This window comes from Salmo salar, chromosome 25 (genome assembly GCF_965601325.2).
Source record: "Salmo salar chromosome 25, fSalSal1, whole genome shotgun sequence".
NCBI classification, from domain to species: Eukaryota; Metazoa; Chordata; class Actinopteri; order Salmoniformes; family Salmonidae; genus Salmo; species Salmo salar.
In genome coordinates this window covers 8,514,184-8,533,979 of record NC_138315.1, presented here as the reverse complement: position 1 = coordinate 8,533,979, position 19,796 = coordinate 8,514,184, and the positions used below count along the sequence as shown (strand labels likewise).

The 19,796-nt window shown below is 43.0% G+C and overlaps 1 protein-coding gene across 1 annotated transcript in view; it reads right to left on the bottom strand.

Moving 5' to 3' along the window:
* Positions 1-2,892: 2,892 nt before the first annotated feature.
* LOC106586107 (E3 ubiquitin-protein ligase HECW2) overlaps positions 2,893-19,796 on the bottom strand; it is a 73,631-nt gene continuing 56,727 nt past the window's right edge. The window contains exons 26-30 of the mRNA XM_082968864.1: positions 16,349-16,495; positions 14,934-15,048; positions 14,555-14,640; positions 13,881-13,993; positions 2,893-7,195 (exon numbers count right to left, since the gene is read on the bottom strand). Coding sequence (XP_082824990.1) covers positions 7,084-7,195; positions 13,881-13,993; positions 14,555-14,640; positions 14,934-15,048; positions 16,349-16,495 — 573 coding nt within the window. The 3' untranslated portion in view covers positions 2,893-7,083. The remainder of the gene's footprint in view (positions 7,196-13,880; positions 13,994-14,554; positions 14,641-14,933; positions 15,049-16,348; positions 16,496-19,796) is intronic.

The following is a 19,796-nucleotide window of genomic DNA, read 5'->3' as shown; positions in this document are numbered from 1 at the left end:
GATTTATCATTCATTTCTATTGGGCACTAAGTAATCTAAAACACAACCAAAGAGCAAATGCATCCAACAGTCTGCACTTTAGCTTCGTAGTCATTGTGCCATCCGTTTTATCACCAAAGTCCCATATACTATCCACCACTGCGACCTGTATGCTCTCCTTGGCTGGCCCTCACTACATATTTGTCGCCAAACCCACTGGCTCCAGGTCATCTATAGGTCTTTGCTAGGTAAAGCCCCGCCTTATCTCAGCTTACTGGTCACCATAGCAACACCCACCCATGGCACGCGCTCCAGCAGGTATATTTCATTGGTCATCCCCAAAGCCAACACTTCCTTTGGCCAACTTTACTTCAAGTTCTCTGCTGCCAATGACTGGAACAAATTGCAAAAATCACTGAAGCTGGAGTCTTATATCTCCCCTCCCTAACTGTAATCTGTAAAAAGCACACCCAACTACCTCATCCCCATATTGTTACTTATCCTCTTGCTCTTTTGCACCCCAGTATCTCTACTTGCACATCATCATCTGCACATCTATTACTCCAGTGTTAATGCTAAATTGTAATTATTTTGCCTCCATGGTCTATTTATTGCCTTACCTCCCAACTCTTCTACATTTGCACACATTGTACATACATTTTTCTATTGTGTTATTGGCTGTACATTTGTTTCACCCTTGTGTATCTCTTTGTTGTTTTTGTCGCACTGCTTTGCTTTATCTTGGCCAGGTCGCAGTTGTAAATGAGAACTTGTTCTCAACTGGCCTACCTGGTTAAATAAAGGCGAAATAAAAGTAAAATTGTTTCATTTCAAATCCAAAGTGATGTAATACAGTGCCGAAACAACAAAAAATGTGTCCCTGTTCCAAGGAACTCACTGTACATATTGTAATGACCTGGCTAGATCACAAAGGAACAATTGTCCAGACAGAGGTATGAGTTTACGAATTCCCGGTTTATTAACCCAACTGAACACAGGCTACTGTTTGGCCATACCCACGCCAAATAAATCAAGGATACCCGTATAAAACAACAGTGACCATCTCTTGTTAAGACCAGACGTAAGAGAGAGAACAATGGCTAAACATGGCCTTAAACTTGCGATGCTCCACCCCCCTGACACCCCCCCCCCCCCCCCCCCCCCACGCCGCTCCACCAACCACCAGGATGCCCGGCACAAGAACATTCCAGGCGTTTCCGTGGTTGGCAGATAGCAGGTTGACTGGCATGTCAGACCCCGCGAACACTGGGTACTGGTAAGTACAACACATAACACACAGCTGTCTGTGCGGGTTGCTACAACCCCCTACCACAAAGTCTCTCGTCCCCATGTGAACAAACAAAATCTCTGAAGCAACCCGGAGGTCCTTTGCCTGTGTGGCCGTGATGGTCGCAGAGTGTCCAGATGTGAAACAGGGGGCTCAGTCCGTGGCAGGGGGCTGCCCCTCTGGGGCCCAAGGGATGAAGGCAGGGAAATGGGGAACAAGGATGAGGGAACGGGGAATACAGTCCGTGGCTCCGGGGAACCACGCAGTGACACAGGGAGGGAGACTGGGGGAGTGGGCTGTCTGGAGCCTTGTCTGCGGCGCCTGGGAGTGGGTGCCTGGGGAATGTCATTGCCAGAGAGGGGAATTGTGGGGGTCCCTGGGGTTTGGGGAGAAGAGGCCCCTCTGTATGGGGCTAACCTGTCCCGGTGCAGTGCCACCTTTCTCCCCCTGGGAGACAGCTGCACCCGCTACACAACCTCCACTACCCTCTCCAGGATGCTGCAGGGCCCCACCCAGTGGCTGTCCAACTTGGGCCATATGCCTTTCTTTCTCAGGGGGCTGTAGACCCAGACCAGTTCCCCAGACACAAAGTCTCTTCCCCGGGTATGCACGTCATAGTTCCTCTTCTGCCTCACACCTGCATTCATCAGATGCTCTCTGGCGAAGGTGTGGGCTGTCTCCAGGCGGTCCTGGAGTCTCTGGGCATTCTCTGGCCCCGGAGGAACAGGAGGGCTATACAGGGGCCGACCAAACGCCATCTCTGCAGGGGTGCGGATCTCTCTCCCCAGCATGAGGAGGGCAGGCGTGCAGGTGGAGTCTTGGACAGTGAAGCGGCATGCCATGAGGACCATGGGCACATGCTTGTCCCAGTCATGCTGATCTTTGGCAGAGACGATGGCCAGCTGCTGTCCAGGGCGTTGACGATGGTCTCTTTCTCCTGGTTAGGCAGAGCATAGGCCACAGGCCATTTTGTGAAATAGTCCATGGCCGTGAGCACCCAGCGGTTTCCACTACATCCACTCCCACCCGTCTGCAGTACAGGGCCAACGGGGCATGGCATTGGAGTGGCGTGCCTCTGCCCTGTGCACCACTGTGAAGTCGTACGGCTGAAGCTCCTCCAACCAGCGTGCAACCTGCCCCTCTGGCTCTTTGAAAGACATGAGCCAGTGGAGAGCAGAGTGGTCAGTCCTTACAATAAAGGGCAGGCCACCCAGGTAGTACTTGAAGTGTTTGATGGAAGCCACAACAGCCAGGAGCTCCCGCCGGGTGACACAGTAGGGGTGCTCATGTTTGTTGAATGTTTTGCTAAAGTACGCCACCACTCTCTCCCTCTCTGGCCCCAGCTGGGCCAGCACCCCACCCATGCCCACATTGCTCATGTCTGTGTTCAGGATAAAGGGCAAGGGTCCTTGAATACTCTTCATTTTAAGCTGCCCAATTGTACAAGAGTAATTATTTTGAGCCAAACACAATTTTGTCATCATCTGATGATAGTCAAATAGATGCCATGAGTTATAATAGTCAAACATAGATTTATTGGTAAAAACCAGTAGGCTGTTTGCTACCCAATTATTCAAGAGTAGTTATTTTTATTGGTAATAAATAAAAACTGGTAGACTAATAACTGACATCAAAATCACTTTTATTTTCATATTTTCGCTATACGTGAGGTGTTTGTTGTGTGTTTTGTTAACATTCAAATGGCACAGTATGATTATCTATCAAGAATAGAATGCCTTGTAGCTCTCCCAGTCTTGTTTCACACGGTCGGGAACCGACCAATTAAAATGTGTTAAGAAACTAAAAACAACACACTCAATCAAAAACGTCTAACCAATTACAGAGCACTGGTGTAACGCCTATCGCTGTTGTTCCTCCCACTTCTGTTGACACGCCCACTTTCAGACACTCCACATACTGTATGTGGTTACCCATACTTGAGGCGAGTGGCTACTCAAACACCATACTTACGATGAGGGGCTTCTTCAAACGGACGGCATCATCGATGTGAACCGAGTATCTCACAATGACAGGGTCATTCACACATGTATTGTACAAAAAGCTGGAAACCATAAATACAATCATAGATCAGAAAAAAATGAAAAATAAATGGGGCAATTCAATTGTTTAGCTGGGCCTCGGTATTTTCATATTTTCCAAAATACTTTGTTATGGAATGCAGAGTTAAAATAAAATGTGTGTGTGCGTGTGTTTCTTTCTTTCTTTCTTTCTTTCTTTCTTTCTTTCTTTCTTTCTTTCTTTCTTTCTTTCTTTCTTTCTTTCTTTCTTTCTTTCTTTCTGCTGTAGATCTCTATATGCTGCTCTCTAAGGGTTGTGTCCTACTGGCTGAGCCCCTGCTTCACCTAAAAAGTATACACAAAAAGAATACACACATCCATGTATCGCTAATTAAAACTTGCCCTGTGCCATTGTATTTTAATACAATCATTGGGGTGAAAAGGAGAAATACAGGAGCTTTTGCATAGAGTGGAGTTCTGACAGTGGGATGTCCAATCCTATTGGTAATTGATCAGGCAAGGGGAGTGGTGGTGGTGGTGAGTTTTGTCCTTATTGGGCGAGAAGCAGACTGACTTTATTCTTATTGGACATTCGCAGCAGAAGAAAAAGCCTTAGCATGGAAAATGTCTTGATTGGCAGAAATGATTTGAACCCCAATGTGAAAGGTTACTGCCCATGCCACAAAGCCGCCCCTCCAAGCTCGAGGTGATGTGGGAATGTGTGGACGTTCGAGACTGGGGTCATTCCGTTAAACAGAAATAGGGAGACATGGATTATGCGAGCCCCAAACCATTAGTACATTCGGTGCAAAATAAACAGTATCAGTCAAAAGTATGGACACACCTACTCATTCAAGGGATTTTCTTTATTATTACTATTTTCTACATTGTAGAATAATAGTGAAAACATCAACATTTAAATAACACATATGGAATCATGTGGTAACCAAAAAAGTGTTAAACAAAGAGAATGCAAAACTGTCATCAAGGCAAAGGGTGGCTACATTGAAGAATTTCAAATGTAAAATATATTTTGATTTGATTAACACTTTTTTGGTTACTACATGATTCCATATGTGTTATTTCATAGTTCTGATGTCGTCACTATTATTTTACAATGTAGAAAATAGAAAAAATAAATAAAAACCCTGGAATGACGAGGTGTGTCCAATCTTTTGAATGGTACTGTATATGTATACACAACAGGGACAGACATACAGTACATGTACAAGTATATACAAAGAAAAGAGCACGCATGGTACACATACAGGTGCTCTCACTTCCTCTTCGTCATTCATTACAGCCCTATTGGTTCTTCGTGTAGCCATGAACCATGACCCTTAACCTCCATCCTCTGATATATCATCACGACAAGTGAACACTTGAATGTAACAAAACAAATTCCCTTAAAGCGTGCTGGCACAGTTCTTCAATAACACTCGTCATAACCTGTCATATAAACAACAATGCTTGTTATAACATTTCATAGTTAGTGAACCCATACACAGTGGGACACAAAACATAGAGATATATTTGATGTATCCCTCGTCATGTCTTTGGACGTATTTATAACAGTGCTACGAACACATTATAGCAACATACCCTAAAGTACTATTTGGCTCCTCCCGCCCTTTTCTCCACATCGATAGCGATATCCTCATGCAAAATCTAATAAGAACAAACTTGTGTTGCACTATTTCGGCATGCAAATATCGAGCTATAACACAACACCATCTAGGGGTTCCGGACTCAGTGCAGCTCACAGAGTTGCTGAGATGGACCTTGCATGCAGTATCGAGCCAGGCTGAGATATGAAGGCTGCCTCCACAGTGCATCACAGTGGGGCTTCTATTACTATCTACTCCAGCCCGAGTTGTCTGTTTAGCTCACATAGACCTCTGTACAGTAGTGTGTGCACCCCATAGAAAGTGTGTGTGTGTGTGTGTAAATAAATCCTTTGGGTAGGGGTTATGCACTGAGAAGTCCAAAACCAGGATGAAAACATGCTTTCAAGAAATCGTAAGCATCTGTGTTGTTGTGTAGTGTATGCCCCGTGCTTAAAGACGCTTCTATAGCTGTGTCGACGGTACTGAAGTACCCATATAGAATGTGCTGCCCTCTTGTGTTTGCATCCTGGAACTGTTTTGTAACACACTTAAAGCTAGAATCCTTAATTGAAAGAATTAACAAAGCGGCACCCCGCCTCTGTTTTGGTAGAAAGCTAAAGGGGTGGGCCTGGAGAAATTTAACCCCTCTCAAATTCATAGACAGATCTATGGATGCAAGGACTGACCATCCATAATATAAAAATTACAGTTTTTACCATGTTTTGAGGCTATACAGTTGGTTTACGTTTACATTGTTTACAATCATTGGAGTAAAACAAGTTTATATTTTGGGTTCTGATGGGGTACAACTGTTGAACTAAGTTCATGATGCATTTATAAGTTATATTCTTGAAGAATCAAGAATATCATTAATTTATAGGTCCAAAAATGGATGTAGGAAGCAACTAAGGATTCTAGCTTTAAAAGGTGTGGCTCTGTGTTTTTTATGTGTGACACAGATAAACCTTTTGAATGTCATTTTGAACAACCAAATAAACAATACCAAGTCTCTCGTTACAACTGAGTTTTCAGTCGTGACCCAATAGGAAATGGACGCAACCCTTCGTAAAACAATGAGTAAAAGTGTCTCTCATCTCCCTCATAACAAGGCACGTGTCCAATGCCACAGTCTCGATTTCCATATTCCTCAATCAACCACAGTCAGCAATTGTATGAACTACACTTTGTGCGGCTCTGGTGTTTCTTCTTCTTTGAAGGCTCCTCAGTCTTCCTACTACGGCAAGCTGGAGGTTCATACATTCACTCTTTTGTGATACATTCATCAGTACACTGAATGGGAGAAAATTACATCACTGAGAAATAAAGCCTTTTGTTTGGCAATGTCTCAGTGTGTGTATTTGTGTGTGTGTGTACATGCATGTGGAGCTACATGCGTCTATGAGAAAGTGCATCTCATCTATTTGGAAAAAGAGTGACCCTACAATTGTATTTGTATCCGTAAGTAAGTGTGTGTCAGTTTTAAAGCCTTGCTCATGTAGTCTAACATAAGGTAAGTGCAGTGTGTTTTGGAGTGTGACAATGCCTTTGGTGCCCCTTAGGAGCTCTGACATACAATTTAATCCCTTCAGAAATGATAATGGTCTTACTCATGAGGGTCATCTTGAAAGTGTGTGCGTGCGTATGTTAGAAGCCAAGGCATTAGTCCATTATGTATTATAGTGTGCATAGTCTGCAGCCCCAGAGTAGAAAATGACACAGTTCTGAGGTCCAGAGCACGAGGTCACTCCACGAGGAAGCATAGGGGATTAGGATAAGGTTCCTCTGGGCTTGAAGTGCAGGCTGGATCCCTGGAGGAAGAAGAAGGACTGGAGATACAGTAACCAAGGCCATTAAACTGATAAGAGATAAAGCACAAGTGTGGTTGTTGTACGCAGGAATCAAATGGAGGGCATCAGTGTAGGTAAAAGAACAGTAACGTTATTCCAGGAAGTATGGGATCATGGAGCAGGGAGGAATAGCAAAGCCAGGGGGTCAAATTGGGCTTGTCGTGTTGGTGGAATTGTCCTAAAAGTTTTTTTTTCTCCACAATGATAATTTCTTGTAGATGTCTATTCAGTTTCCATTGTGTACTGTGAGTCTTGTCTCGCTTCAAGCTAAGTTGGTAGGATTTCCTCTCCACCATTGTTCTTTCCCAATTCAACCCCTAGCTGTGGCGGACATTTTAGAGAGGTTACTCCAGGCCAAAGGTGCTGGTTTCCTCCACGGCCGTCAGCATTTTCTCGTAGAGCATGGAGAACGACGGGTACGGCGGGAGGTCCAGACGGTTAAAGCATGTGTGGGCCCTGTAGAGAGACAGATCGATTGTGAGGAGTAAACTGACAGAATATGCATGCACCCATGCATGTACAATGTGCATAATATACATTCTACTTTATATGTGCAACAGTGGCGATCGGTGCCATTTAAGATGAGGACTCTATTTAATTGTTTTACGAGCATGGCCTTATTTCTATTACAGCATATTGGATGACTGTCATTAATATCCCATTCACCTAACTCAATGCAACATAGATAGATTTAGGCTACTACATGATACATGATACTCGAATTTCCCAATACCCATCATGAGGTTGCTACAACCTAGCTTATAAATGAAAGTTTACAACTTAGGTGCACAGGTTGAGAGAATTTTTAGTAATCAAGGTGACAGACAGTAACACATTCAATACCGTCTTGCACACTCTTGCCTGCATCTAGCTGATCTAGGGTGTAATCATTGGTCCAACAGTTGCAAATGAGAGTTTCTATTGGACAAATTCAGGTATGTTTATCCCCGTTTCCTTCCGTTTGCTTCCATTTAAGAATCATTGTTCAACAGAATCGGCGGAATGAATACAAATCAAATCAACATTTTATTTGTCACATGTGCCGAATACAACAGGTGTAGACCTTACTGTGAAATACTTACTTACAAGCCCTTAACCAACAATGCAGTTCAAGAAATAGAGTTAATCAAATATTTACTAAATATATATTTTTTTAAATCTAATCAATCAATAGGTAAAAAAAAAAATTACATAACAATAACGAGGCTGTATACAGGGGGTACCGGTACCGAGTCAATGTACGGGGGTACAGGTTAATAGAGGTAATTTGTAAAGAGACTATGCATAGATAATAAACAGTGAGTAGCAGCAGTGTAAAAACAAAGGAGGTAATGCAACCAGTCAGGATGCTCTCGATGGTGCAGCTGTAGAACTTTGAGGATCTGGGGACGCATACCAAATCTCCTGATGGGGAAAAGGTGTTGTCGTGCCCTCTTCACAACTGTCTTGGTGTGTTTGGACCGTGATAGTTTGTTGATGATGTGGACACCAAGGAACTTGAAACTCACCCTGCTCCACTTCAGTCCCGACAATGTTAATGGGGGCCTGTACGGTCCTCCTTTTCCTATAGTCCACTATCAGCTCCTTTGTCTTGCTTACATTGAGAGGTTGTTGTCCTGGCACCTCACTGCCAGGGCTCTGACCTCCCTATAGTCTGTCTCATCAATGTCGGTGATCAGGCCAACCACTGTTGTGTCGTCAGCAAACTTAATGATTGTGTTGGAGTCGTGCTTGGCCACGCAGTCATGGGTGAACAGAGAGTACAGGAGGAGACTAAGCACGCACCTCTGAGGGGTCCCAGTATTGAGGATCAGTGTGGCAGATGTGTTGTTGCCTGCCCTTGCCATCTGGGGGCGGCATGTCAGGAAGTCCAGGATCCAGTTGCAGAGGGAGGTATTTAGTCCCAGGGTCCTTAGCTTAGTGATGAGCTTTGTGGGCACTGTGGATTTGAACGCTGAGCTGTAGTCAATGAACAGCACTCTCACGTAGGTGTTCCTTTTGTCCAGGTGGGAAAGGGCAATGTGGAGTGCATTTGAGATTTCATCATCTGTGGATCTGTTGGGGCAGTTTGCGAATTGGAGTGGGTCTAGGGTTTCTGGCAAGATGGTGTTGATGTGAGCCATGACCAACTTTTCAAAGCACTTCATGTCAACCGACGTGAGTACTATGGGGCGATAATCATTTAGGCAGGTTACTTTCGCTGTCTTGGGCACAGGTACTATGGTGGTCTGTTTGAAACAGAGAAGGGTTGAAGAGGTTGAAAATGTCAGTGAAGACACTTGCCAGTTGGTCCGTGCATGCTTTGAGTACACGTCCTGGTAATCCATCTGGCCCTGCGGCTTTGTGAATGTTGACCTGTTTAAAGGTCTTGCTCACATCGGCTACGGAGAGTGTTCACACAGTCGTCCGGAACAGCTGGTGCTCTCGTATATGCTTCAGTGTTGTTTGCCTCAAAGTGAGCATAAAAGGCATTGATCTCATCTAGTAGGCTCGTGTCACTGGGCAGGTCGCGGCTGAAGTGCTTAACAGTTTGCAAACCCTGCCACATCCGATGAGCATCAGAGCCAGTGTAGTAGGATTCAATCTTAGTCCTGCTTTGACTGTTTGATGGTTCGTCTGAGGGCATAGCAAGATTTCCAATAAGCGCCCAGATTAGTGTCCCGCTCCTTGAAAGCGGAAACTCTAGCATTTAGCTCGGTGCGGATGTTGCCTGTAATCCATGGCTTCTGGTTGGGAAATGTACGTACCATCACTGTGGGTACGACAAGTCCATGCACTGAATCCCAGAACATATTCCAGTCTGTGCTAACAAAACAGTCCTGTAGCGTAGCATCCGGGTCATCTGACCACTTCTGTATTGAGGAAGTCACTTATACTTCCTGCTTTAGTTTTTCCTTGTAAGCAGGAATCAGGAGGATAGAATTATGGTCATATTTGTCAAATGGAGGGCAAGGGAGAGCTATGTATGCATCTCTGTGTGTGGAGGAAATGTGGTCTAGAGTTTTTTCCTCTGGTTACAAGTGACATGCTGGTAGAAATTAGGTAAAATGGATTTAAGTTTGCCTGCATTAAAGTCCCCGGCCACTAGGAGCGCCACTTCTGGATGAGCATTTTTCTTGTTTGCTTATGGCCTTATACAGCTCGTTGAGTGCGGTCTTAGTGCCAGCATCGGTTTGTGGTGGTATGATGGCTACGAATAATATACATGTGAAATCTCTTGGTAGACAGCTTATCATGAGGTATTTTACCTCAAGCGAGCATTACCTTGAGACTTCTTCAATATTAGACATTGTGCACCAGCAGTTATTGACAAACAGACACACACCCTCTTGACAAAGCAGTATATCCTTTGCGTCGGACTCATTAAAGAAATACAGTTGAAGTCGGAAGTTTACATACACCTTAGCCAAATACATTTAAACTCAGTTTTCACAATTCTTGACATCTAATCCTAGTAAAAATTCCCTGTCTTAGGTCAGTTCGGGTCACCACTTCATTTTAAGAATGTGAAATGTCAGAATAATAGTAGAGAATGATTTATTTCAGATTTTATTTCTTTCATCACATTCCCAGTGGGTCAGAAGTTACTATGCACTGAATTAGAATTTGGTAGCATTGTCTTTAAATTGTTTAACTTGGGTCAAACGTTTCGGGTAGCCTTCCACAAGCTTCCCACAATAATTTGGGTGAATTTTTGCCCATTCCTCCTGACAGAGCTGGTGTAACTGAGTCAGGTTTGTAGGCCTCCTTGCTCGCACACGCTTTTTCAGTTCTGCCCACAAATGTTTTATATAGGGTTGAGGTCAGGGCTTTGTGATGGCCACTCCAATACCTTGACTTTGTTGTCCTTAAGCCATTTTGCCACAACTTTGGAAGTATGCTAGGGGTCATTGTCCATTTGGAAGACCCATTTGCGACCAAGCTTCAACTTCCTGACTGACTGAGATGTTGCTTCAATATATCCACCTAATTTTCCTCCCTCATGATGCCATCTATTTTGTGAAGTGCACCAGTCCCTCCTGCAGCAAAGCACCCCCACAACATGATGCTGCCACCCCTGTGCTTCACGGTTGGGATGGTGTTCTTCGGCTTGCAAGCCTCCCCCTTTTTTCCTCCAAACATAACGATGGTCAAAATGGCTAAACAGTTATATTCTGTTTCATCAGACCAAAAGACATTTCTCCAAAAAGTACGATCTTTGTCCCCATGTGCAGTTGCAAACCGTAGTCTGGCTTTTTTTATGGCAGTTTTGGAGCAGTGGCTTCTTCCTTGCTGAGTGACCTTTCAGGTTATATCGATATAGGACTCATTTTACTGTGGATATAGATACTTAAGGACCTGTTTCCTCCAGCATCTTCACAAGGTCTTTTGCTGTTGTTCTGGGATTGATTTGCACTTTTCGCACCAAAGTACGTTCATCTCTAGGAGACAGAACGCGTCTCCTTCCTGAGCGGTATGACGTCTGCGTGGTCCCATGGTGTTTATACTTGCATGCTATTGTTTGTACAGATGAATGTGGTACCTTCAGGCATTTAGAAATTGCTCCCGAGGATGAACCAGACTTGTGGAGTCTACAATTTATTCTGAGGTCTTGGCTGATTTCTTTTGATTTTTCATGATGTCAAGCAAAGGGGCACTGAGTTTGAAGGTAGGACTTGAAATACATCCACAGGTACACATCCAATTGACTGAAATTATGTCAATTAGCCTATCAGAAGCTTCTAAAGCCATGACATCATTTTCTGGAATTTCCCAAGCTGTTTAAAGGCACAGTCAACTTAGTGTAAACTACTGACCCACTGGAATTGTGATACAGTGAATTATAAGTGAAAAATGACTTGTGTCATACACAAAGTAGATGTCCTAACCGACTTGCCAAAACTATGGTTTGTTAACAAGAAGTTTGTGAAGTGGTTGAAAAACAAGGTTTAATGACTCCAACCTAAGTGTATGTAAACTTCCGACATCAACTGTACATCTTCATCCAGTTTGAGGTGAGTAATTGCTGTTCTGATGTCTAGAAGCTCTTTTTGGTCGTAAGAGACGGCAGCAACAATGGTAGCAGCAACATTATGTACAAAATTAAACATTTTTACAAATGTAAAAAAAAAATAGCAGTTGGTTAGGAGCCAGCAAAATGTCAGCCATCCCCTCCTGCGCCATTATCTTGTTGTACCCCTAATCCCACGCAAACACAGTTCACTTTCATAGCAGCCACATAAACAGCATGATCACTTTGCTTGTTGTAATTCATTCTCACATCTATGCGCTCTCCTCTCTCACCTTTTCCCTTTGCTTGTGGACTTCAGTGCACAACACATTAGCTGTATGTGACCAGGCAAAAACAAAGCTTTCCAAGCCCAACATTCATATCGTCACCGCTACACAACAACCTACATCATTGTCACCATCTCATGTCATTGTCAACATTGCTAGTAGAACTAAACACATTAGTAAACCCGCTACAATCATGCAGTACAGTCAGCAAGCACTTTAGCAGTTACACCTGTGTGCCCGGTGGCAATAAATTAATAAAACCAAAAGCTTACCTTGACTTGGAAGCGTTCCAGTGTTTGATAGCAATATCCAGCTAGCTAACATACTGTAGCATTCCTCTGTTTGAGCAAGCTAAACTGGCTAGCTAGCTAAGTAAGTGAAAAAAAGGAAACATAGTTAGCTCTCCCTCTTGCTTTAATTTGTTCAAAACTGTTAAACTTTTGTCTCTCTCTTTGAGTCAACTACTCACCACATTTTATGCGCTGCAGTGCCAGCTAGCTGTAGCTTATGCTTTCAGTATTAGATCCATTCTCTGATCCTTTGATTGTGCGGACAAAATGTCAGTTCATGCTGCAAGAGCACTGACAGGTTGGAAGATGTCCTCTGGAAGTTGTCATAATTACTGTGCAAGTCTATGGAAGGGGGTGAGTACCATGAGCCTCCTAGGTTTTGCATTAGCTGTCCTCCGGCTACACCACAGTGCTTCCCTACAAAGTGCTGTTGAGGCTACTGTAGACCTTAATTGCAAAACAGTGTGTTTTAATCAATTATTTGGAGACGTGAATATATTTAGTATAGTTTTATCTAAAAATTGTCGTTTTTTTTTATGTTTCACTGTTTAATGTACACTGCTCAAAAAATAAAGGGAACACTTAAACAACACAATGTAACTCCAAGTCAATCACACTTCTGTGAAATCAAACTGTCCACTTAGGAAGCAACACTGAATGACAATACATTTCATATGCTGTTGTGCAAATGGAATAGACAACAGGTGGAAATTGAGATCCTCAGACCCCTTGTGAGACCATATGCTAGTGCGGTTGGCCCTGGGTTCCTCCTAATGCAAGACAATGCTAGACCTCATGTGGCTGGAGTGTGTCAGCAGTTCCTGCAAGAGGAAGGCATTGATGCTATGGACTGGCCCGCCCGTTCCCCAGACCTGAATCCAATTGAGCACATCTGGGACATCATGTCTCGTTCCATCCACCAACGCCACGTTGCACCACAGACTGTCCAGGAGTTGCATCCCTCAGGACACCATCCGCCACCTCATCAGGAGCATGCCCAGGCGTTGTAGAGAGGTCATACAGGCACGTGGAGGCCACACACACTACTGAGCCTCATTTTGACTTGTTTTAAGGACATTACATCAAAGTTGGATCAGCCTGTAGTGTGGTTTTCCACTTTAATTTTGAGTGTGACTCCAAATCCAGACCTCCATGGGTTGATAAATTGGATTTCCATTGATTATTTTTTTGTGATTTTGTTGTCAGCACATTCAACTATGTAAAGAAAAAAGTATTTAATAAGATTATTTATTTCATTCAGATCTAAGATGTGTTGTTTAGGTGTTCCCTTTATTTTTTTGAGCAGTGTATATTCAATTCACTGAGAAGGATGGTCCTCCTTTTCCTCCTCTGAGGAGCTTCCACTGATGTGCACACACACATCACATACACACAAACCTACAGTAAACACAAGATAGTGACAGAAGCAGAAAATTTAGAAGACAGACAGACAGACAGACAGACAGACAGACAGACAGACAGACAGACAGACAGACAGACAGACAGACAGACAGACAGACAGACAGACAGACAGACAGACAGACAGACAGGACAGACAGACAGACGTACTGTACCTGGGCAAGGAGGTGATTTTGCCCCACTTCTCCACACAGAACCTGCGTGGTCCATTGCTACCTCTGAGGGAGGCAAAGCCCTCATAGGGAATACTGGAGGTGCCTGTCACAAACTAAGGAGAAATACACAATGTCAACTATCTAATTTAGGTGACACTTTATTTTTACAGCACCGAATATGGGCTCCCGAGTGGCGCAGGGGTCTAAGGCACTGCATCTCAGTGCTAGAGGCGTCACTACAGACCTTGGTTCAATTCCAGGCTGTATCACAACCGGCCGTGATTGTGAGTCCCATAGGGCGGTGCACAATTTGCCCAGCATCGTCCGGGTTAGGGTTTGGCCGGGGTAGGCGGTGATTGTAAATAAGAATTTGCTCTTAACTGACTTGCCTAATTAAATAAAAGGTTAAATAAATAATAAGCAGGTATTTACATACAAAATACTTGTAAAAAAGGGCAATTATATACACATGTTGCACAGAAATGACTTCTCGTCACTAGGATAGTAATTGTACCAGGACGTATCAATTTTAAGCAAGTCATTTCACATTCAATACCAAATAAATACCAGTGGTAACAGGGCTGTAAAATAAAGAGCTATTGCAAGTTAAGACTGGGGAGCTCAGCCTTTCCTAAGTATCAAACTCTGTTGGAGTTTCCCCTGAAAAGTAGTACCTGCAGCAGTCTCAATTTCTGCTCATTGTTGAACCTCTCCACTGCCGCCCAGAACCAGCGGATTACTATGTGGTTGTCATGGTACCCTGGGGAGAAAGATGGAAGGCATTTCGGTCAGCCGTAGATCAAAAAAGCCTTTTGTTCTTAAAAGTATCTGTAACTTTCATGTCCAGTCAAAAGTGTTGCCCCTACACTTCTTTGTAAACTGGGTGGGTTGTGCGGGGCCAAGCAGTAACACCTGATTCCACTAATCAAAGTTATGATCTAATCTTTGAAGACTAAGATTAGATGATTAGTAGAATTATGGGTGTTACTACTTGGCTGGAGCAAAAGCATGCCCCCACACCGTCTGACTGTCCACCACTGCTCCCGTCTCTACCTCCTCTGTACTCTGTGTTGTTCCTCCAGTCTGCCAGGTCGATCTCTGCAGTGCCAGCGATCACCAGCTCCAGCTCCCGGGCATCAAACACAGATACCAGCCGCACGTCCACCACCTAACCAATACACGTCACAATACTAACGTATTATCTATTAGAGAGACATTCCCACCTGGCCAATACATATTGCAATACTGATACACCCCTAATACATTTAGAGTAACCACATGGAATGTTAATGGCCTGCATGATTATCCATTTAATTATATCTATTTAAGATACATTACCACCTGCTGCATCATTATCTATTACACCTGCTGCATCATTATCTATTACACAATACACATACTGTACATTACCAGCTAACCAATACATACTGTATCACAATGTAACGGTGCATCAATATCTATTGCAGATACAATACCACTTGACCAATACATATCAGAATGACGGACCATTATTGGTGTGTGTGATGTCATAGGGCCCTGTGTTTTGTACAATCATGTCACATGACCTAGATTTGAACCTTTATTTAAAGCTTTTTCATCAAACTGTCCCCTTCTCTTTTTATTTCAAATGGTCCAGCACCATCCTCAGACAATTGCTTTCATTTTTGGTGCAACAAATTACAGGATAAGGCTTAAAATACAGGATAAAAATCATGCTACAGTGAGCTCCAAAAGTATTGGGACAGTGACAATTCTTTTGTTTTGGCTCTGTACTCCAGCACTTTAGATTTGAAATGATACAATGACTATGAAGTGCAGACTGTCAGCTTCAATTTGACTGTATTCTCATCCATTTTGAACCGTTTAGAAATTACAGCACTTCTTGTACATAGTCCCCCCCATTTTAGGGGACCAAAGGCATTGTGACAAATTCACTTATATATGTATTACAGTAGTCAAAAGTTAAGTATTTGGTCCCATATTCATAGTCCGCAATCAAGCTTGTGACCTTACAAATTTGTTTGGATTTGCTGTTTCTTTTGGTTGTGTTTCAGATTATCTTGCGCCCAACGGTAAATAATGCATTGTCATTTTAGAGTCACTTTTATTGTAAATAAGAATAGTACATGTTTCTAAACACCTCTACATTAATGTGGATGCTACCATGATTACGGATAACCATGAATGAATTCTGAGTAATAATGAGTGAGAAAGTTAGACACACGAATATCATACCCCCCCCCCAAAAATGCTAACCTCCCCTGTTACTGTAATGGTGAGAGGTTAACATGTCTTGGGGGTATATTTGTGCAGCTGTAACAGTCTGCACTTTAACTTCATAATCATTGCATCATTTCAAATCCAAAGTGCTGGAGTACAGAGCTAAAACAACAAAAAATGTGTCACTGTCCCAATACTTTTTGGAGCTCACTTCATGTCATAAGATTGCACAAAACACGGGGCCCTACCTCATAGAAGCCTCGCACCAGGCTCTCCGTCTGCTGAGCCACACCCCTTTCGATGCGCCACTTAACCATACGCTCGATGTACTCCTTCTTATTCTTCTCTGACACTGGAATACCTGCCCCGCCTGGCTTCAGCTCTCTCTCTGTGATCTAAAAGGCCGTAGAGATTGATAAACAATATGGGGTGAAACCTAATCTGGGTACCAGTCTTTTTAGCTAGCATTCCACTTCTTGACGCTTCTGTCATTTGCCAAAGAGACTGGCCTTTCTTCAATCTTCCAATATGAACATTCTATCATTAATGAGCGAGGAGATCAGAGGATTTGATCCTGACTTGAAAACCCTCATAGCTATCCTCCAATCACAAAGGTTATGCAAATATTGGAACTCTATCACTCTTTGTTCTCCACATGTCTGTTGGCTAGCAACCAATTTTAGTTGTCCAGAGAAAAACCAGTCTGTCAAAAGTTGTTAGCTCACATCTAAATTCTCAAACTAAATACATACTGCAATTCCAACCACAAAACATATTATACAACAACTTGCCTAGCTAAATGTTTTTTTAAAACTTTTATACAGATGTTGGATGTTAACTTGATTACTCTTGTCACTGCGAATTTTCCTGTTGTTTCAAGAAATTTAAATGAGCCTTGTGATTCTTGAAAATGAGCATTTGACCTGCCATCAAAATAATATATTTCGGTCACTCAGGCTGAGGTCCCCTAACCGACTTGCCAAAACTATAGTTTGTTAACAATACATTTATGAGTGGTTGAAAAACGAGTTAACCTCTTGACGGTCGCCTAGGATAGGGGGCGCTTCAGCGATTTTTGAAAAAAATGTGTGCCCATTTTAAACGGCCTCCTACTCAGACTCAGAAGCTAGGATATGCATATAATTAATACTTGTGGATAGAAAACACCCTAAAGTTTCTAAAACTGTTTGAATGGTGTCTGTGCGTATAACAGAACTCATATGGCAGTCAAAACCCCGAGACAGATCGTAACAGGATGTGGAATTCTGAATTGCGGACTCAACTTCATCACTTTGCCTATAAATCACACCGTGAGCTATGGTTCATTGAGCACTTCCTATTGCTTCCACTAGATGTCCCCAGTCTTTACAAAGTGGTTTGAGCCTTCTACTGTTAAAACTGACAGAATGAGAGTCTGTGGAACGTGGTCACATGGGGAGGGCCATCACCATTATGACGCCGGCGCCCCTGGCTACCCTCCCCTTTCGAAACGTTTTGCAAGACAATGCAATCGTCCCCCTTGAATGTTATTGTAGCTCTGGTTGAAAAAGGCCCTAAAGATTTATGTTATACAACGTTTGACATGTTTGAACGAACTTAAATAAAAAAAAAATCAATTTTGGTAAGAGAGGAGTCCCGCACACGACGGTACTTTTGGTGCAGCCTTCAGAACGCGCTAACAAGAAGACATAAAGGATTAACTTTTTCGAACGAAAATACATTTGTTGTGGACCTGGGATGCCTGGAAGTGCCTTCTGATGAAGATAATCAAAGGTAAGGGATTATTGACAATAGTATACAAGACTAGATTTGATATGCGATTGTTCCAAGATGGCGCTGACCTGTATTGCTAGCCTATTTTTCTGAGTATCGCATCCCCTTTTATCGCAAAGTGTGATTACCCAGTAAAGTAAATTTTAAATCTGGCATTGCAGGTGCTTTCAAGAGATGCTAATCTATAAATCTTAGAATGACAATATTACATTTTAAAAATGTTTTTGAATAGTAATTTAGTAAATTGTAGCGCTGTTTCACCGGATGCATTTGAGGGAAAATAGTTAGTCAACGTCACGCGCCGATGTAAAATGCTGTTTTTATATATAAATATGAACTTTATCGAACAAAAGAATGCATGTATTGTGTAACATGATGTCCTAGGAGTGTCATCTGATGAAGATTGTCAAAGGTTAGTGCTGAATTTAGCTGTTTTTTGGTTATTTGTGATGCATGTGGTTGGTCGGAAAATGGCTATGTGGCTACTTTTACGATATACTCCTCTAACATAATCTAATGTTTTGCTTTTGCTGTAAAGCCTTTTTGAAATCGGACAACGTGGTTCGATTCAGGAGAGGTGTATCTATAAAACGATATAAAATAGTCCTATATTTGAAAAAAAATAAAATAAATGTTGTTATGCAAATGGCGATAGGATACGGGACGGAGCCCATCCAGAGGTTAATGACTCCAAACTAAGTGTATGTAAACATCCGACTTCAACTGTAAGTGTCCCATGATCCGTCACATGATCTCAGTATATATGCACCTGTTCTGAAAGGCCCCAGAGTCTGCAACACCACTAAGCAAGGGGCACCACCAAGCAGGCAGCACCATGAAGATCAAAGAGCTCTCCAAACAGGTCAGGGACAAAGTTGTGGAGAAGTACAGATCAGGGTTGGGTTATAAATAAATATCTGAAACTTTGAACGGAGCACCATTAAAGGAAATAATATGGCACCACAACAAACTTGCCAAACTCACGGACCAGGCAAGGAGAGCGTTAATCAGAGAGGCAACAAAGAGACCAAAGATAACCATGAAGGAGCTGCAAAGCTCCCAAGCGGAGATTGGAGTATCTGTCCATAGGACCACTTTAAGCCATACACTCCACAGAGCTGGGCTTTACGGAAGAGTGGCCAGAAAAAAAGCCATTACTTAAGTGGTTTGGTGTTCGCCAAAAGACATGTGGGAGACTCCCCAAACATACTGAAGAAGGTACTCTGGTCAGATGAGACTAAAATTGAGCTTTAAAGCCATAAAGGAAAACGCTATGTCTGGCACAAACCCAACATCTCGCATCACCCTGAGAACTCCATCCCCACAGTGAAGCATGGTGGTGGCAGCATCATGCTGTGGGGATGTTTTTCATCGGCAGGGACTCGGAAACTTGTCAGAATTGAAGGAATGCTGGATGGCATTAAATATAGGGAAATTCTTGAGGGAAACCTGTTTCAGTCTTCCAAAGATTTGAGACTGGGACGGAGGTTCACCTTCCAGCAGGACAATGACCTTAAGCATACTGCTAAAGCAACACTCGAGTGGTTGAAGGGGAAACATTTAAATGTCTTGGAATGGCCTAGTCAAAGCCCAGACTTCAATCCAATTGACAATCTGTGGTATGACTTAAAGATTGCTGTACACCAGTGGAACCCATCCAACTTGAAGGAGCTGGAGCAGTTTTGGGAGGGGGGGGGGGGTGGTGTGAATAGGTATGTACATTCAAGTTCTGTTTTTTTGTGTCTTTTTTCTTGTTTGTTTCACAGGAAAAAATATTTTGCATCTTCAAAGTGGTAGGCATGTTGTGTAAATCAAATGATACTACCCCCCCCCAAATCTATTTTAATTCCAGGTTGTAAGGCAACAAAATGCTACGGGGGGTGAATACTTTCGCAAGCCACTGTAGCTGGTTGAGAATTCATG